This window comes from Rhinolophus ferrumequinum, chromosome 18, assembly GCF_004115265.2.
Source record: "Rhinolophus ferrumequinum isolate MPI-CBG mRhiFer1 chromosome 18, mRhiFer1_v1.p, whole genome shotgun sequence".
In the NCBI taxonomy this organism is placed as follows: Eukaryota; Metazoa; Chordata; class Mammalia; order Chiroptera; family Rhinolophidae; genus Rhinolophus; species Rhinolophus ferrumequinum.
Genome location: NC_046301.1, coordinates 54,202,473 through 54,221,682, shown reverse-complemented (window position 1 = coordinate 54,221,682; position 19,210 = coordinate 54,202,473). Strand labels below are relative to the sequence as shown.

At 32.0% G+C, this 19,210-nt stretch overlaps 1 protein-coding gene across 1 annotated transcript in view; it reads right to left on the bottom strand.

Annotated features, from left to right (window-relative positions):
• Nucleotides 1–19,210, bottom strand: part of FSTL5 (follistatin like 5) — a 631,294-nt gene that overhangs the window by 301,315 nt on the left and 310,769 nt on the right. The window contains exon 5 of the mRNA XM_033135298.1: nucleotides 102–298. Within this exon, the coding sequence (XP_032991189.1) occupies nucleotides 102–298 (197 nt within the window). The remainder of the gene's footprint in view (nucleotides 1–101; nucleotides 299–19,210) is intronic.

Genomic DNA, 19,210 nt, shown 5'->3' with positions numbered 1-19,210 from the left:
TAGTTTATATATATAATTAATAAAGAATAAATTCACACAAATGTAAATATATTATATATACTACATTAAAATAAGCTTGTTAATTTAATCATTAATCATACCTGAATTAGTTCATTAATATCTATAAGTCCATTACTGTCGGCATCAAAATATTTAAACATTTGATCCACCAACAACTTCTTCCGAGATATGTCATCACCGTTAGGGTTTTCATTTTCTTGTGTAATATATTTTTGATTTTGTAAATCTAAAAGCATGTTCTTCATCTTGCTGTATTCAGTGGCCTTGCAGTTATCCCCTGTAACAAAAGAACTAAGTTATTTTCAAAGCAATATTATTAAAAATGAATCATTTGTTTTATTAATATTTAGAAGCTGATATCTTATACATAACATACTTTGTACATCACTTTTACGTTTTTATTTTGCATACTTTATAACGTATACAAGGAAAAAAATGTCCTGTTTTCATGGTAGGATCGAACATTCCATTTGTATCAAATCTACTAATGTATTTACTGTGTGTTTTTTCCATACCAAAGTCATTGATTCTATGAAGGACATAGACACACATGACAGCTTCAGTTGGCTGCAGTGCTTAAATACTATCTTAGTATTAATCTTCACTATACAGCCCTATATTGATAGTTTCATATGTTTTGAACATGAGGTACAGGGAGATGAAAAGACTTGCCAGAGGCAAAGTGTTAGATTATGCTGAATTTTGCACTTAAATGCATATATATCTGGCTCCAAATACTATAGCACATTTTTAATTGGAGCTATGTTTTTATATTTGGATTGTTTTGAAGAAGTGTGTGTGTGTGTGTGTGTGTGTGTGTGTGTGTGTGTGTGTATTTGTATTTTTTCTGTAATTCTATTTATAATGACACTAAGCTCATACGTATATTCTTCCAAAAGACTTACTTATTTCTGATATTCATTTATCTCTCCTTTTGGAACACTCAGTGTATAATGACATCTTTTTTTCATTTTGTGCCTTGAAGTTTTAACCTTTCAAATTTTATCTCTATAACAAAAGTATAAGCTTATTGAAGTAACAATTCCTTACAGATTTTCTTTATCTCCCATAGAATAATGATCACAATACTGGGAACATCACAGTTAATGAAAATAATTGCTTGACTTAATGTCTTCAAAAATAACTGCAACTGTTCTAAAATCTTCACATATTATTTTACAAAGGATTTTACTTACAATAGTCTCATATGTCTTTATAAATAGTGCATCAAAATGAAATGCATAGTACTGATGGCAAATGTGATATATAAACTCTGTTACAGGAAATACAGTTTATAATGTAATTTATAAATGAAAGAGTATGTATTATATTATGTAAGAATTTTTTACAACATATTTTTAGGGAAAAAAACTAACTATAATTGTGATCAATTTGGATAATAGGACTTGACAGAATCTACAATTTTAAAAGAAGATTTCTAAAGCATTTTATATATATGTCTAAGAAACATGGGGTTGAAAACCAGTGTTTGAAGTCTCATTCCCTTTTAAGACAAAGAAAACAATTTCTGCTAGAGAGCTGAGATTCTATCTTATTTTTCAAACAGAATGAAATGACTGTTGTAGTTAATCAATTTTATTGTTTAGCAATCCTGTCAAGAACTTTTTTTTTACTACAAAATGCAAACTTTGTGCTGCAGATTAAGTCGATTTTGCAATATTCTGTTCTCAGTAAAGAATAATATGTTTTCTTAATAGCAATGAAATCACTGACAAAAGAGAGAAGTAATCAAATCTGGAGAGACAGGTAACAATTTTGGTATCTCGGAAAGTGGCACAAAAGGAGCCTTCAAATATATGTATGTGTTTGTGTGTGTGCGTGTGTGTGTTTGTGTATGTAGGTGTATGTTGAGTGCATGCATATGTGTGCCTGTGTGTGTGCACATGGGTGTGTTTCAGGAAGAGAGAGAGATGTGTGCTGCAAGAATAAGTAAAAGAATAACAGACCATTTCAATAACCCTACCTGGGATTTCTGTATTTAACCTTAAATCTATAGCTCCTTTCATATGACTAACCAAGGAAGCGGGGAAGGGTGGAGCTTGGAGTTGTGAACCTGTGATCACAGGCAATGTGGAGATCAGAATAGCAGTGAGAGGCAGGTGGAAAATAAAATTTAAACGTTGAAAACTTTTAACTAAACAGTTCAGATTTGAGGAAGGTGATGCAATTTGGGTTGCTACACTAATTTTGATCTAAACAAGTAATGTGATCATCATGATGCTCTGTATTAATGCTTTTATTTCCCAATTGTAAATTTCCGAAGTCCAATCATTGAGGTATTGCTGGCAATCCAAAGAAAATAGAAATAAAAGCATTGCATTTAAGGAACTCATATTCTATGGAAAGGTACAATAAACAGTTATAAAAGTATGGAAAACTTTGTAGAATTTATAGATTTAATAAAAATGTTACAGATTTTTTTTTAGTAATAAATAGACGCATCTGTTATTAATAATAGATTACATGTAATGCAGACTTGCTATGTGCCAGGAAATTTGTACATATTAATCACTTAACTCTCATAACAATCCAAACGGGATGGACAACAAAATTATCACTATTTTACACATGATGAACCAAGGCACAGATTTTAAAAAATGTTCAAATTTACAGAGCTAGAAAGGAGAATTATTTTTACACATAATTATTTTTATTTTCTACTTCTCTCGTCTTCAGAACTAAGTTTATAAATCAACTTATATATGGATTCAGTCAGTTTGTCTGTCCAAGGATTATTTGTAAACTGAAAGATAAATATAGTATTGAAATCTGGCAATATCACTGCTTAAATTGCAGATAGAGAAAACAGAATTCAAAAAGGAAAAAAAAAAGGAAAGTTGTATCTGAGAAGTGGCAGGAAAACTAAAAGAAAGTACTGAAGAAGAGGCAGCTAAAGGGAAAATGACTTTTCAAGAAAGACGTTATGATGAAATATCAAATGTTTCAGAGTAAAAGTAAGATAAACAGTAAAACACGCCCACTGGATTCCTTAAATTGAAGATAATTGGTGATTTAAAGAAATATTCTAGTGAATAAATGGAGCAGAATTCATAGCACAGTGGGTTAAGGAGTAAAAACAAAGTGAGGATTTAGAAATATTAAATATTTACTACCTTCTTAACAAGCTTCAATGTGAAAGAAAAAGAACCGTCATTATTAATGAAGAAGAACAAATCTTTAGAAATAAACGTCAACAGATACAAAGGGTGCCACAAAAATGTATGCACATTTTAAGAAAGGAAAACTGTATTCAAATTGTAGTACTCTATATATACCGATAACAAAAGATGAATACAAGTCACATGTGACTTCTGCAATGACAAGAGGTGCTCAAAATGGTTACCATCAGTGTCCAGAACCTTCTAAATACGGTGAACTACTGCTTGAGCAAAGTGTCCACTTGTATAAATTTTTTGGCACACCAGCATTTAGAAATTTCTATATTCTCATCTAAGAATAACATCAGGCAGGAAGGTAAGAACATTTTTTTTTATCTCTTTAATTGGTAGGATTCCTTTCTCAAAACTTAAATAACAGGCTATGCTAGATGGGTGTTGCTAATAAAAAGAAATGCTTTCCTGGATTCAGTTCCTGCTTTAGGAATCCAGTAAGAAATCTCCTTTGCTGTCAAGTTGCAAGACACTGAGAACGAGGCAAAGGAGGTCCCAATGTCGTAGTATCTATACCATCTTCCCATGGATACAGACAGTGACACTGGTGCCATGCTGATTCTTCACTCAGTGTCATTCTATAAAGACAGTTAAAATCCATTTGGCCTTGTGGGACCTGAAAGGATGCAAAATCTCTGACATTCAAATGTCCCCACCTGTGTGGCTGATAGTGCATCTCCAAGTCTCTATGAAACTCAGAATAATTACATTTTATATGTCTGACAGTACAACCATCAGTTTTGAGTACATAAGTGCTAAAAAACGACAGATTACATCAATGAAGTTTAGTATTACCTGCTTTTCAAAGGCTTTGATTTGTTTTTATCTCTTTAAAATTACTTTTATCCATTCCTCCCATATATCCATCAGTAAAAGGTACCTATTTCCTTCAGTGCAAAAATATTCAAGTCTAAGTATGTAAACACACCATTTTTCTTTTTTTAACATTTATAGTTAAAATTTGATTAATTTAATTCCAATATAAGCTGAAATCTTTGAATGTGTTTTTATTTCAGTGCAAATGCTATTCATTTATTAGAATGCATATTGAAACTTTTTCCTCAAGGTAGTCAATATTTGCTAATACAACATTTTTACATATTTTTATAAAAAAATTATATTTATAGCATAATTAATATGTCAAAACTTTAGTATATTAACTTAATATGCTTATGTGAATGAAATTAACATAGAAAACTTACATTACTTTGAAAACTATTTACATTACTTTGTAAGTTGCTAAACTGTGTATATGAAGGAATTCAAATTATCTTGGATAAAAGTAATCTGAAAAGGATTAAAACGAACTTTAATCTTTAACTGAAATATCTATTTAAATATCCAAATGATAAGTATAAATTGTTTTATGTTACATGAATTTTACTTAAATGTTCTTATTAAAAAGTGTATTACAGTTATACATAAAATGAATGTAAACCTATTATGTTTCAGATATTATTCTAATTCTGGGAATTCAGTAGTACACATATACATACACATACCACTGATTCAACTCTTCTGGGTAAATACCAAGAACATAATTGTTGGATGAGATGGTAAGATTGTTTAGTTTTGCATGACACTGCCACACTGTTGTCCAAAGTGGCTGTACCACTTTGTATTCCCATCAGCAGTGGCTGAGAGTTCCTGTCGCTCTACAGCTCACCCATATTTGGTGTAGTCAATGTGGATTTTCACCATTCTAATCAGTGTATAGTGCTATCTCATTTCTGCTTTACAGAGAATTATTTTAAGTGAATAAATTCCTATATTTTACAAGAAACATGGCTCTTTTACCCTCCCGCCACTCACTCCACACACCAAATTTGATTTGGGTTAATTTGGTATCTCCTGAAGCATTATTGAACGGTTAAAGGAAAATGATTAAAAACCCAATTAATTCAATTGACATGCTTACTTATTAACTTTGGGTATTAATTTTACTGAAAATAAAAGGAAAGTATCATGAGTTAAACATCCATTCTCCAAGCACTTTGCTACTTACAACATTTTTAAATTAAACAAAAGACAACAAAATACAACAGCACAATACAATGCTGAAATTGAAAATTCATAATGTTCGAAAATCTAAATAAAAAAGGTAAACATATCTTACCAGATGTAAACATATAGTATTAATTATTGGTTAACTGTGTTATTTTGATGCTTAATGAATTTAACAATCTTTTAAGTCCTTTTCTTTAGAGTAAAAACCCAGAAAAATATATGCTTCATATGAAAAGGCATACCTCCTATATATGTATGAAAGCTAATGTTGTTAATCAGTTTTTGAATTAAGATTTTTTTTTTCCTATGAATCATTGCTTTTTTCTGGGAAATATCTACAAATATTTTGTATGCGATATGTGAGGCTTTCTATCTTCTTGTAATCTTACATTTGTTTTTAAAATGTGAGTACACATTACTTGAAATATTATACAGCATAGATCTTATAGTTCTTTTTATGGTAGCCTGTGTTTTATAGATGTTATAAATTTTATTTATATTACCTAGTTTACATTACTTCTAGGAGTAAAGATATATAAAAGTCATGTTTTTAATATGTAAATAATTTGACCAAAATTGTGGAAAAAAATTAACCAGCTTACGAAAAAGTAAATCTGTCACTGCATCAAATATAGTCAAAACTAAGACTTGTGTAACACTATTCAGAGCAGATCTCTTAGTACTCTTGAATACTAAAATCATCTTGTCCAATAATTTTACCACATCGCTCAAAGATAGTTTTCAATGAAAATTCTATTGCTTGTATTGATGTGACAGAAGATACGCTATTCGTATCTGTGAAGCCCTAAGCACATAATGATTTTTATGATATTTATACAGCAATTATTGTGTGCTGACATTGTTCTAAGTTTTACAGATAACTTATTTTATCTCTACAATGACCTTATTAAGCAAGTACAATTATCAGACCATATTCTTAAAAACATAGTAAGCTTGGCAAGTGATTTTACATGAAACGTTGAGAAACTTGTAACTATAATTATAAGCCCATCACTCAGAAATTAACTCATTTTGTTTAATGCGGTAAACAGACAAAGTGTATCTATTTCTCTCTTGAGAAGATAGAGAAGTTTTAACTTTTTTATCCCATGTTATCTTAAAAATTTGTGTGAAATTTTGTCAAGTCTTCCAAGGACTGCCCGCATGCATGGAATCTGACAGGCATGCTTAATAATAAAGCTTTTTTCTTTTCTTTCTTCTATATTCAAACAGAGAGGTGTTTTGGTTGGTAAGATTTGTAATTTTCCTAACAATCATTAGGGACACTATAATAATGACATAAATGACTCACCAAGCCTGCCTAAATGTCATGATTATGTATGCACATAACAACATAACTTCAAAAAAATGTAAATCAAATGGTGATACAATTTGTGATACAATCAAATGGTGTACCAGGCAAACTTGATCAACCACAATTATAGAGAAAGACTATAATACTGTTACATGGGAAATATAGATCAAGCAACCATCAAGTGCCTTCATCTGGAAAAAAAACAGAAATGTACGCTCATAGGAATGCAGTATTATTCCTTAAGCATTAAGTTGAATGCTAAATCCATATACAGTAGAAGGTTGAGGTTGAGTTAATATCTTCCTGAAGTTTATCCATGAGCCCTGGGTCCTTTGGCTAGTTTGGTGTTAAAAGTACCTAGTTATGAGCATTGTCATATATCTTTTTCTGCTCACTAAACATCTTAGTCAAGAGTTCATATACGTCTTGCCTCCTAATATCTCAGCTACTCTTTGTCTCATTTCGCACAGAAAATTACAAAAGTGACACTGAAAAATAAGATTTTTATGTAACACACACACACACACACACACACACACACACACACACACTAGCTTATTCATTCTTTTTTGCCAAGCTAACAAAGGAGATAATAATCATGAGTGGGCATTACTCTGGCCATGTCTTTATCCTATCTAATTTAACACCAAGAAATATTCTTTCCAACATAAATCTAATTTTAATCCATTATAAATATTCGTATACCTCCATATACTAAACACAACAGCCACATTCAGTGTTGCCACTACTATTGTTGCTTTATGATAGGTACTTTTATACAGGCTCAATCTTAAAGTGGGTTAACATATATCACAATTTATAGCTTGTTGGATTGGGAAGGAATCTCTTGTACATATTTTATGTATGTGGGCAATTGTACCTTATTCAATTTTCTTGTTTCAACACAGTGATCATGCATAAACAATTGATCTGAGTAGATGTAACCTGCAAAAAGCCATGTCCCTGTGGTAGTCAGAACTATGTATTAATTCTCATACTTCTTTTAAGCACAGCTGACCTTCAGGACACATTGCTCCCTGTCTTATGATATGTAATATTTTGATTGGTAATAGCATGGATGCTAGCATTAATTCTTTCCCACTGTCCCCAAACCAACTAAATAAACACAAATGATTTTACCAATTTGTATCCATCTGTAGAGGAGAACTACTCAATATTCTCAAATAGGTCCTGATTCTAGTTGTTAAATAGTTAAATGGTTAGAAGAAACTTTTTTCAGCTAGACGTGAATCTGCCATTCTATACTATATAGAGACTCTTTGGGATATTTCCAAAATGGTTGCCTATTTTTTCTCTGAAATTTCAATAACTCATACAGAAAATACTATATATTAAGGACATTTAATTGTATATTATGTAATGTTCATTGTTGTTTTCGGGAAGATTATAAATGCTAACTGTTCATTTCCTCATCACGTATTATCAAAAAATACCATTTGACATATTCTTTTAATTCTCACATACTTAATCACACAAGATAAGTAACATCTATTTAGTCATGCACTTTCTTACGGGTATGCATCAGGTTTTAACAGAAGCTCATGATGACCTTGACCAAATATATTTAGGAAATTGAAAAGGCAGAGTATGAACTACATAAGGAATATGAATAGGAGGAGATGGAGTGGTTAACACTCCTAGAAGGTGCCTGCGTTCAGTGTAGACGGTGTATGCCATTATGAGAAATGGGGCTTATGAGATAATGAGCAAATAAATATACAGGAAAGGATGAATTCACTTTTAAATGAGGTGAGTTTGAAGTAATTGTGGGATATCCTGGTAGAGTCTTCAATGAGGGAAAAGGAAACCGTTCTGAAACTCTATAGTTCAGAAAGAAGGAAAAGATTTGATGGATTGGACTTGTGAGTCACTGGACAATGCCTGACTGTTGAGGGTGTGGTTGATAAAGGAGGGCATTTATTTATAAAGAGTGAAATGAAGATGATCACGGTCAAACCATGACCACACATATTTTCAAGGGAATCTTTATTAAGATACATATTTTTTTAGAAAGGACTGCTAGAGCATTAGTTCAATGGAAGAATTGAAGACGGTTTCATCACACGTTATGTGCTAAATTCAGTTTCTTCAAAAGAGAAAAATATTCACTAACTTCTGAAAATTAGATAGAAGATTATGAGGAAAAAGAGATGTTGCCTTTCTCTGAAATGCAAAATTTTTTCTGTGAAATCCAGCTGACATTTCACCGTATGCAAGGATGTGTGTGTGTTTCTGGATAAGTCAAAATCTGTGGTAATATTAATATAATAGTACATGTAGAGATATGTTCCTTTGACATGATACTAATTTATGTTCAAAAATAGCCTACTTTTTCAAGTTAATTTTACTACAGTCTAAAAGTATGTGAGTTTTGTATATGTTTACATAAGAAAAAATTCATTAAAAATGTGTGAAATTTCTTAAGACAACAGAGATACAAAATTCCTAATTTTCACCTTATGAAGAAATAATAGAAGAAAATTATATTAAGTTGTCTTTTGCGTGTATGTTTTCTGATGAAAATGAATTACAAACTCTGTTATCAAAGCCATTGTTTTCACAAGTGAGTTGTAGAATTATTTAATAAATACATTTTAAAACAATGGCTGGCTTTTTAGTTTCTAAGGAAAGAGGAAAACCAAGATTGTGCCTTTACATGCAGTCAAAAATTCTTATTTATTTAATTTCTTGATTTAGTTACTTGTTTTGGGCCTCTCTTTGAAGATAACATATATTAATATTCATATGCCTATATTTTATATGTTCATGTAGATACTAATGCAAAAATAAATAATGGTTTAGTAATATTTTATCTTCAATTAAATTGATTTCTTCTTGACTCCATGACTAAAATAATGACAGTTACTTATATAATTTTTGTATAAAGAGTCTCACCTTGTGCAACTTGAATGTTGTTTAGGCCACATACTAAATTCTAGTATAGTTCGGTTAAGAAGTTGAAATAAGCAAAGAAATTATTAGGTGTCTGCAATGGAAAACTATTAATTATTGATAACATGAAATTCTGGGTTATCTAACTTTAGCCTTTCATTGCATTTTAGGTATTTTACTACCCTGTAAATTGCAGATAACTGATGCCAATGAAAAATAAATCTTGTCAATGAACTTACAAATGAATTCTGACTGGATCAGATTCAATTGATTTCTCCCCCACCCTTTGAGGAAAAGGCCAGGTTCATATCTCTTTGTAGGTTTATTTCTACAATTGTTTACGCCATATAAATGCATGACTCTTTTGTATTTTGAACTTATTTTGACATCATTCTAGTCCCCTCATAAATAATGAGTTAATTAAAATTTCACATTTATCTTACATCTTTATGAGAATTATGATTTTGCCATATTAAAGAATTATCCTGTAACATTCCAAATATATAATTTTTTTCTCAGAAGAAAAAAACGCCTAATATAGGCTCAATGTGCTTATGGTTATATCAGACACAAGTGATCAAATATCACTTAAAATATATAAGTGAATATACATAGCTGAATTTGAATATATCTCCAGCAAGTTCAACAAAGGATGTAATAAGAAAATAGACTGTAAATAGCAAACTTCTAGAACATTTTTCAATTTTAATGTTTTCATTCTTGATTACTATACAAAATGGCTTGAAAAAGACATAACTCACTAAGTGAATTAACTCTTCACCTTTCTAAAGCAAATACCCTATACTTATACTACCAGTTTACTTTAAATAATAACTTTATTATTTTAATCATTGTAAAGTATTTTTAAGGAGAAAATAATATCACTTCTTTATTATGGTATTATGAAATAAAAAAAAATGGGGATTTTTTTTACAAGGTCATACAGTAAACAAAAATATCAGAAACTATTATTTCCTAAAGACCCAAAATTTTGATTGGTTGGATTCAAAAGAATTTTCCAATTACTATGCTCTTCGAACAGGGTGCTTTAGACCTTACTGCACCTTCTCATGAGTTAAGAAAGGCACTCACCTAAGTAAGAAACTCTGGGTATAAAGTTTGCAAGCAGATACAGTGTTTGTGGAAAGAAGAAAGCACTTCTTGGTGAATACAAACCTACTCTAGGGTGCCTGTGTTGAAAAGTGAGGTGCAGGTGGTTTTCAGCCCCACTTATTGCCTGGAGTAAGTGCTTCCACGTAGTGTACAACTGAGGGCAACCTTGCCTTAGTATTTTGTATTAACCATCATTTTTGTGTTTTACTTTGAATACACTTTCATAAATTCTAAGAAGGACCTTTTTCATGAGTAAGCATCTAATTTTTCATACCATTATATGTATTACTTTATTGTATTGTTTCTTATTTAATGTAAAGATACTAGCTAATAACGTTTAACACAATGACTAGCGTACTGTGGAAATGCTGCTCTTTAATAGTTATTTAATAGTTTTATCAGAAAAATATCTGATAAACAAGAAAACCAAAGACATGGTTAAAAGGAAATGGTGTCACTATATAGTCAATAACATTCCTACTTAAAATGATGCTGTTTTCATATTTCACAATTTTCTCATTCATAGCATACATTTTGTACCAACATTTTAGAGACAGTCCAGCTGATGCCATTGATTGATTCATGTCTTTATCTGGTCGTGGAACCCTAAAGTACAGTCAAGATTTTGGCTGGCAGTCAGTGCTTCATTGAGGATCTGGTCCCAAGCACAAGTCCATCTTTTTTGGGAATTTCACCAAGTTTAGAGACTAAACAGAAAGCTATGTGAGGCATGATCTGAATTTCTATTTTATTTTAATGACACTTCAAATCATTCTTAAATGATTTTTCCAAGACTTGGTCTCAGGGAAGCAAAGGCAAATTTGGCACTTGATTTGTGAAAACATAGCAATCATTTTAAAAATCCAAGGAAATATAGCTTTTTAAATAGTCCAAGCAAGATGAAAAAAAATGTGTCACAGAAAGAAAAAAAGGCGGGGGGAGGAGTGGAGGGAAAAGAGGGAGGGCGAGAGACAGAAAGGAAAGAGAGAAAAAGAAAGAGAAAGATCATTTCACACTGAAGAACTGACTTGTTTCAAAAATAATTTACTTTCTTCCTTTGTTTATTATAAGGAATCATCAAAGAACAATTTGAGAGACTCAGTAATCTCAAGTTATCTTATGTAATAGATTTTTTTTAAATCAATCTATCACAGGTTTGAACAAACATTTTTCTGTAAAGGGCCAGAGAATACATACCACCACTACTCATTTCGTTGTTGTAGGGCAAAAACAGACATAGGCAGTGTGTTCCAAAAAAACATTATTTACAAATTATTTACATTATTAATGCATTATAAATTTACATTATAAATACATTATTTACAGGCTGAGGGTCATAGTTTTCTGACCCCTATCCTATAGAATAATGGTATAGCATAGATAGATATCACTATAAAGCTCATGAACATTATCCCTGGGTTTTTGTTTTGGGGCTCTTTTCTTAAAATTTAGAGTTTTGGGGAATCAGAGTGGGGGAAAAACATGTAGATATATTCAGTGCTGAACTCAAAAATAACATTTTTTATTATCTTCATTTAAAACATCCTTTAACATTTGTCATATAAATTCATTTCAAATAAGGTGTGAAAAATTAATATGTGTATGTAACTTCAAGGGACAGTGTCAGAGTGACGGAGGGCTGCTGTATCCATACATATTCCAGGAAAGTCACTGATTTTTCTCTTCTCTCCGAAAAGAGTGGACTAGACCTTTTACATTCATTGAAGTAAACTTCTGGTCAAAAAGCGTTGTTTTGGGTGAAATCATTTGTTAAATATAATCTAGGTAAATTTGGTATTAAATTAATTGGTGAACAGAAATAAGAAATATCTGTCAATTTACCTAGAGAGGGTGGTCAGGAAAACTAGACAGACAGGTAATTCAGACCCCAAAGAGTATTGTTGGCACATCTTGAAGTTGTTTTTAAGGTGTACTCAATGAGAAAACAGGACTCTAAGAAGCAATATTTCTTAATGTGAGTTTTACATTATAGTCACCTGAGGAGCATTAAAACAAGTGATGCCTGGGCTCATTCTCAGAGATTCTGAATTAATTGCTCTGTGATGGGGCCTGGGCATCAGTATTTAAAACGCACTCCAGATGATTTATATGTGCAGCCAAGGCAGTAAACCACTGTTTCAGGGTTTAAATAAAGTAGATTAAAATCACATCCCTATAAGGGAAAAACTGAGACTTGACATTAGTTCAGGTGCTAACTCTAGACCATGATCTCCTAATTACTTCTTCACTCACATGGGACTAGTAGATTATGCCACAGAAAAATGCCCTGAGCATTCAGAGCTTGTTATGATTTGTGTGCATTGCAGTAATTGCGAATCTGAGTTAAATTAGTGGAGCTGAAGAAAAATACACTTTAATCAATGACTTGCATTCCAAGTCTCATCCACTTTTAATGCCCAGTTCGGGGCAGCCTGGGCAGTGTCCCCAGTCCCTCAGGCTTGGAAACATAGAGGCCCTATCTGGGGCTCCTGTTTGCTTCTACCTTTAAACTTCTATAGGGCTTTATATGAATCAATTTGTTCTCTCTTGCGCTTTCTCTCTCTCTCTCTCTCTCTCTCTCTCTCTCTCTCTCCCCCTCTCTCTCTCTCTCTCCCCCTCATTTTAACGTTCATTTCTTAAAACATGTATTTTTTCCCCCTCTATTTTGGTGTGCTAGTGGTGAGGACCATTTGTCATTTGTGTTCATTTTTTAAATTATCCACAAGTTCTAGAATTGGATTTTGTAGCTAATCAAGTTTCAATGCTTGCCATCAAGTAAAGCAATATAAAAATGTTACACACCTTTTTTCTATTCTTCCATATGCGTCATCTATATTTTATTGTAGTAATGAAGTAAACTTAGTAGTCACCCGCTATATCTACCTAATATATTTCTCTATCTCTGTCTGTCTATCTATCTATCTATCTATCTATCTATCTATCTATCTATCTATCTATCTATCTATCTATCTAATCTATCCCTTAAACAACTTGGGTTTCAACGGTATGGGACTATTTATATGCAGATTTTTTTCAATAAATACCTGTACTGTTTTCGCTCCCCAGTTGGAAATCTGTACATGTAGTGGGCTGACTGTATGCTTTGATCTATGCCATTTTATATAAAGGGCTTGAGCATCCAGATTTTGGAGTCTGTGGGGGGTCCTGGCACCAATCACCCAGATATTGAGAGACAAGGTACAGGGAGTCAAAAGTTGTATGCAGATTTTCACCTGCACAACAAATCACTGTCTCTAATCTGCTAGTTTTTCAAGGGTCAAATGTATATTTGCATACAAATACATATGTAAATATTTACTGAATACCTCAATATCTACTTTTAAAAGAAGAAGAGAAATGACTAAAGGAATATAGTAAAGGAGTGGTTCAGTTATACTAGAGTTGACAGATTTAATAAACAAAAATTCAGAATAGCCAGTGCAGTTAGACTTTTAGATAAACAAAGAATAATTTTTGGTAGATATATTTCCAAATATATACTTGCATTTTATCTGACAACCTTAGCTACTAACTCTCCCTTAAATTATCTACGTAATTATCTTTAAGGTGGTACTAGATTTTCTGGATGTAAAAGGGGTCAATGATTTGAAATTCAGAAAGGACCTCCAAGGAAATGGAGAGGCACCACCAGGCTAAGCAGGTCCAGAGGGCAGCACTAGGAAGAGCCCTCCCATTCTCTACAGGACTACAGGACGTGCTGGATGGCATGGGATTGCCCTGCTGCCAGTGGACCGAGCTCTTCCTGGTGATGTAATCCCTCTCTGAAAAACTACACACGCACAGCAAAAACTACAAAATCAATAAATGTTGATGTGTGTATGTGTATGTGCATCTTAAAAAAAAATGTGTGTAGCTCTTTTTTTTTTTAATTAGTTTCGGGTGTACAAAACAATGTAACAGACATTTATACCCCTCACAAAGTGATAATCCCCCCAATCTACTACTGCTCTCACATCATATATAGCTGTTACAATTCCACTGACTCTATTCCCTATGCTTACTCCACATCCTGTGAATATGTACATACATATATATTAATATATATACATATATGTATATATACATATATACATGTAACTATACTGTAATACATACATATATTACATATATATCTATCGCATTATAGTTGACATTCATTATTTTTCAGCTTCAGCTTTAGGTGTACAGTGCAGTGGTCAGGCATCTACACTGTCCATGAAGTGGTCTCCCTAATAAGACAAGTGTAGCTTATTTTTTGAGTACGTAGTTAAAATTGTGTAGCTCTCTATCTTATATTAGCACTGAAATCCAGATTACATTTTGTTTATTTTTATTTATTCAATTTTCCTCTTATTGCTGTTGGCAAAATCATGCTTCAATTTAATAATTGTGGATGCAAAACACTTTGAATAATGCTATACTATTTAGGGCAAAATTTTTCAAGTTTGCATATGAGAATCCATGAAGTCATCTGATTTATTGAGATTTAATTCACATTTGGAGCTTTGCAGTAGCAATATATTATCACTTTAAACCAAATTTGAATAATACCAATATAAATATACCAAGAAAGTTTGAATTCTTCTGTCTTCTTTAATCATTTTATGATTAAAATTATTATACGATACAGTGCATTATTGCTAATCTTGAAGAGATCTGATGGTTTTGAAAAAGTAATATTTCTCCATTTTAATGCTAACTTAATTCAATCTTTGATAAGATTTATCTTAACGAAAATATTATCTCATAGAGAAAATGAATAATTTATTAGCATATTACTTTTTATTGTAGATCTTTTTCTATGAGATGGTAGGAAAGAAAAGTAATACCGCAATGACATATTTTTATTTAAACATGAACGTAAGAATTTCAGATATCTGTGGTTGTAGACAAATACAGGATATGTTTTCAAGGCTTTTGTGTGAGAAGCTTGAAAACTTCAAAATCAGATACCTAGTAAGTAATTTGGATTTCCATTTCAGATTCCTATATATTCTCTTGAAGACTGAGTTACATACAGTCAATGCCCAATGGATATTTAGTTGTTCTATGTACAAGCCTGAATGACTGTTTTCAGGTGCTATACTGGGCATCTCTTTTACTTCAGTCTGTACTTCAACAAAAAAGGGCAAGATGATCCCAAGCATCTACTTAAAAATTTGAAAAACAGAAACAAGAAAACCCTTTGTATTTATGAACCTCTATATACTTCCACCAATATGAAAAAATTATATTTATTTACATATATATACACACATATATATGTACATACATATGTACATATATATGTATATAAATATAATCTTTTTTCCCCCGATCTCTTTTTAAGATAGTTGAAAAGTTCCCCTACCAGCAATACTTGGTCAGCACAAATTCTAGTTTTCAGAATTTGTGAAATTTCACAGAAATGTGAAATTATTTTATTACAGAATGTAATGAATCCCAAGATTCCTTATGAAGTTGTTTCAGTGCTTGACTGTAGTTTGAGGCCAAATGTTAAGGAAGGTATGTATAATATAATTTGGGGATTATGGTATAGGGTGATTAGAGAGGATTAAAAAAAATATATTGCTATTATATCAATTATTTTAATCATAATGCATTTTACAAATCTGTTATAGTCTTTAATTACTGGGGTTTATTTGTATTAATAATTTCTATGGTCTGAATGTTTGCATCCTGCAAAAAATTCTTATGTTGAAATTCTAATGCCCAGTGTGATAATATGAGGAGACAGGGTTCTTGGGAGATGCTTAGGTCATGAGGTGGTAGCCATCATTATTTGGATCAGTGATCTTATGAAAGAGAGCCCACAGAGTTCCCTAATCTCTTCTGCTGTGTGAGAACAAAGTGAAAAATACAACTGTATGTCCACCAAGAATCCCTCACCAAACACTGACTCTGGTGGTGAAATGATCTTGAATTTCCCAGCCTACAGACCTATAAGAAATAAATGTTTGTTGTTTATAAGCCACCTAATCTATGGTATTTTAGTATAACAGCCTGAACGGATGAAAATAATTATGATGATTGATATATTTGGACTTGTTTCTCTAACTTTTCTTCTTGCTCACTACTGTCTTGTTTTTGTATATCCTTTTTGGATATATTTTGTTTACTTGTTTTGTTTTTATTTCATCATTTTCCTGTCACTGATTTGAAATTTATATGCTCTTTTTCTTTCTTATTTTATGCCCGCTGTTGGTATTTTATCATACATGTTTATTGTAGAAATATCTTTTATTCTTGTCTGTGTTTTTGAGAAATTTATTTGAAATTCCTTTCATTTGTGGTCCAAATTTTTCATGGGATTATTATTTTACTCTCACTTTACTAGAGTCTTAACGAGGTGATGGGATAAGTGCTTAATCTCAGTTGGCTTTTTTCCAGCCTTCCTCCTTAATATGTATTATAATTCTCCATACATACTATTAGTAGGTAAGTTAACTCAGAACTCCTTTATCATTCATCTGATTTCAGCATTCATTCCCTAATGGCATAACTTTTAACTCTGCTTTCAATCTTGCCAACTTCAATCTAATTATTGTTAATCTGTAAATTAATATTTTCAGGTATCTTTCTGCTCTTGACCTTTAAAGAGCTCACCACTCCTTTCTGTATTAAGACCATACAGAATTATGTGATACAATCTTGCTTTCATCAGCCCATCAACTCTTCATGTCTAGTGTAGTTACATCAGATACTTTGAAATTTCTGAGAGCTGCTTGCTTATTGGTGCTTTAGCTATTTCAGCAAAGAAAGACCCTGTCTGTTTAGTAGGGTCATGGTACAAAAAGCATATTGAGATGCACAGGAAACATTGTTTCATTCAAATTGCTTAAATGTCCATACACATAATAAAATTATTATATATCGGGCATTGTAACATTCTGGGAACTGCTTAATGATATTCAATACAGCACTTAATTTTCCTAGAATAGTTTGTTTATGTTAATTTGGTTTTAGTCAGGTAAAACACTTCTCTTTACCACACTGGCACTATTAGCTATTCTTGCATGAATATGACAAGTCTTCTCCAAAAATAGGAATTGAAATAAGTACTTGGCCAAACAACTGATCCATTCTGATGATTAAATTTCAATTATAGAGTACATGGAACACTATTAGAAAAAAACGGATTTTAAAACAAAAGGTGGATTCTGCTTTGTAAGTACTGTGTTTATTAATGGATTTCAAATAGATTATTTAATAAATGCACTGCTCTCAAGAATGAGAAATCGCTTTCCTCCTAAGTAGCAAAGCCTATTTGTTGCTTCATTAAACGGTATTTTTGGAGGATTTTCTATCAGAAATATTTCAATTATAAAGCTGCCAGGAACAATATCGTTTTTACAAGAAAAATAGTTTATATTACGTAAAGCATAATGTCATCATCAAACTAAAAGCTAAAACATGTATTTCTCACTGTGTATATTTCAAAGTGACACACACACACACACACACATACACATATTCCTATATGCTAATAAAACTACCTAACGAGATAAATGTCATCATGGCTTCAGTTTTTAGATCAGGAAACTGGCATATAGAGGTTAAGTAATTTAATCAGGGGACAGATTTAGAAAAATGTAGAGTTGGATATTAAATTTCAGGTAGTTTAGCTAAGAGTCTGTGGTACTTTACAACCTGCCAAGTGATAGTGAACAACATTAGACAATGGTAACTAATCTAGTCTACAAAATGTAGAGCCAAATCTAATAAATGGAAAGGGAAAACAATAGTCTTAGAATCAAAAGTTTATCAACCTCTATCTAATATTGATGTTCGGCTAGTCAAAATTTTGTCAAGTGTTAAAAATAACAATGATCATGTTAATGATAAAAAAGGTACTAAACATCCATGGAGACATAGTGATTGAAAGCATTTTAAAAAATGTATTATATTGGTCTATACCAATGGTGTCACATTGTAATCCAAATGCAAATTCCGAGCCCCAATCAATACTTAATGAATCAGAAATGCTAGGTGTATGGCCCAGCAATCTGTGTTTTAATAAGCTTCTCAGGTGATTTATATGAACACTCAAGTTGTTCAAACATTGGTTTTTACTCACAGCAATATAATCCAGCGATGGGGCCGATTTGGAAATGTAAAACAAACACAAAGTTTAAGTACTTTAGAGATGAGCCAAGCCTAATTTTTAGCATGCCCTGGCATGCATAATGCATGCATTCTGTTTTAATAGTCTGAGTTAATAAAGAAAGTAACACCAAAAAGATTCGAACTTCTAAACTGTGTGAAACGAAATGAAAGGGGAAATTGTGGAAATCGGAAGGGGGGCACATTATAGACCTGAGGGAGAGGATGACGGGCTGTGACGTCATTACAGTGAACCTAATTAAGATCAAAAGATGAACCCCAGATCCGGTTGGATGTTAAGACTATATATTATTAAATGACAGCTCTCAATTACCAAAAGCCAAGGTGCCTAGGTTAAGAACCTAACTCAAATATATACCTGTTGTGAAACTGTGAATGAGTCATTTGTCTTTCTATGTCTAAGGGTTCTTACTTACTACAGTGACATCAAAACCTCAGGCATGCATTGTTGAAATGATTAAATTATAAGTGAAGACCTCCCCATAGTTTATGGCACCCCTTCCACCCCAAATGTTAGATTCTCCTT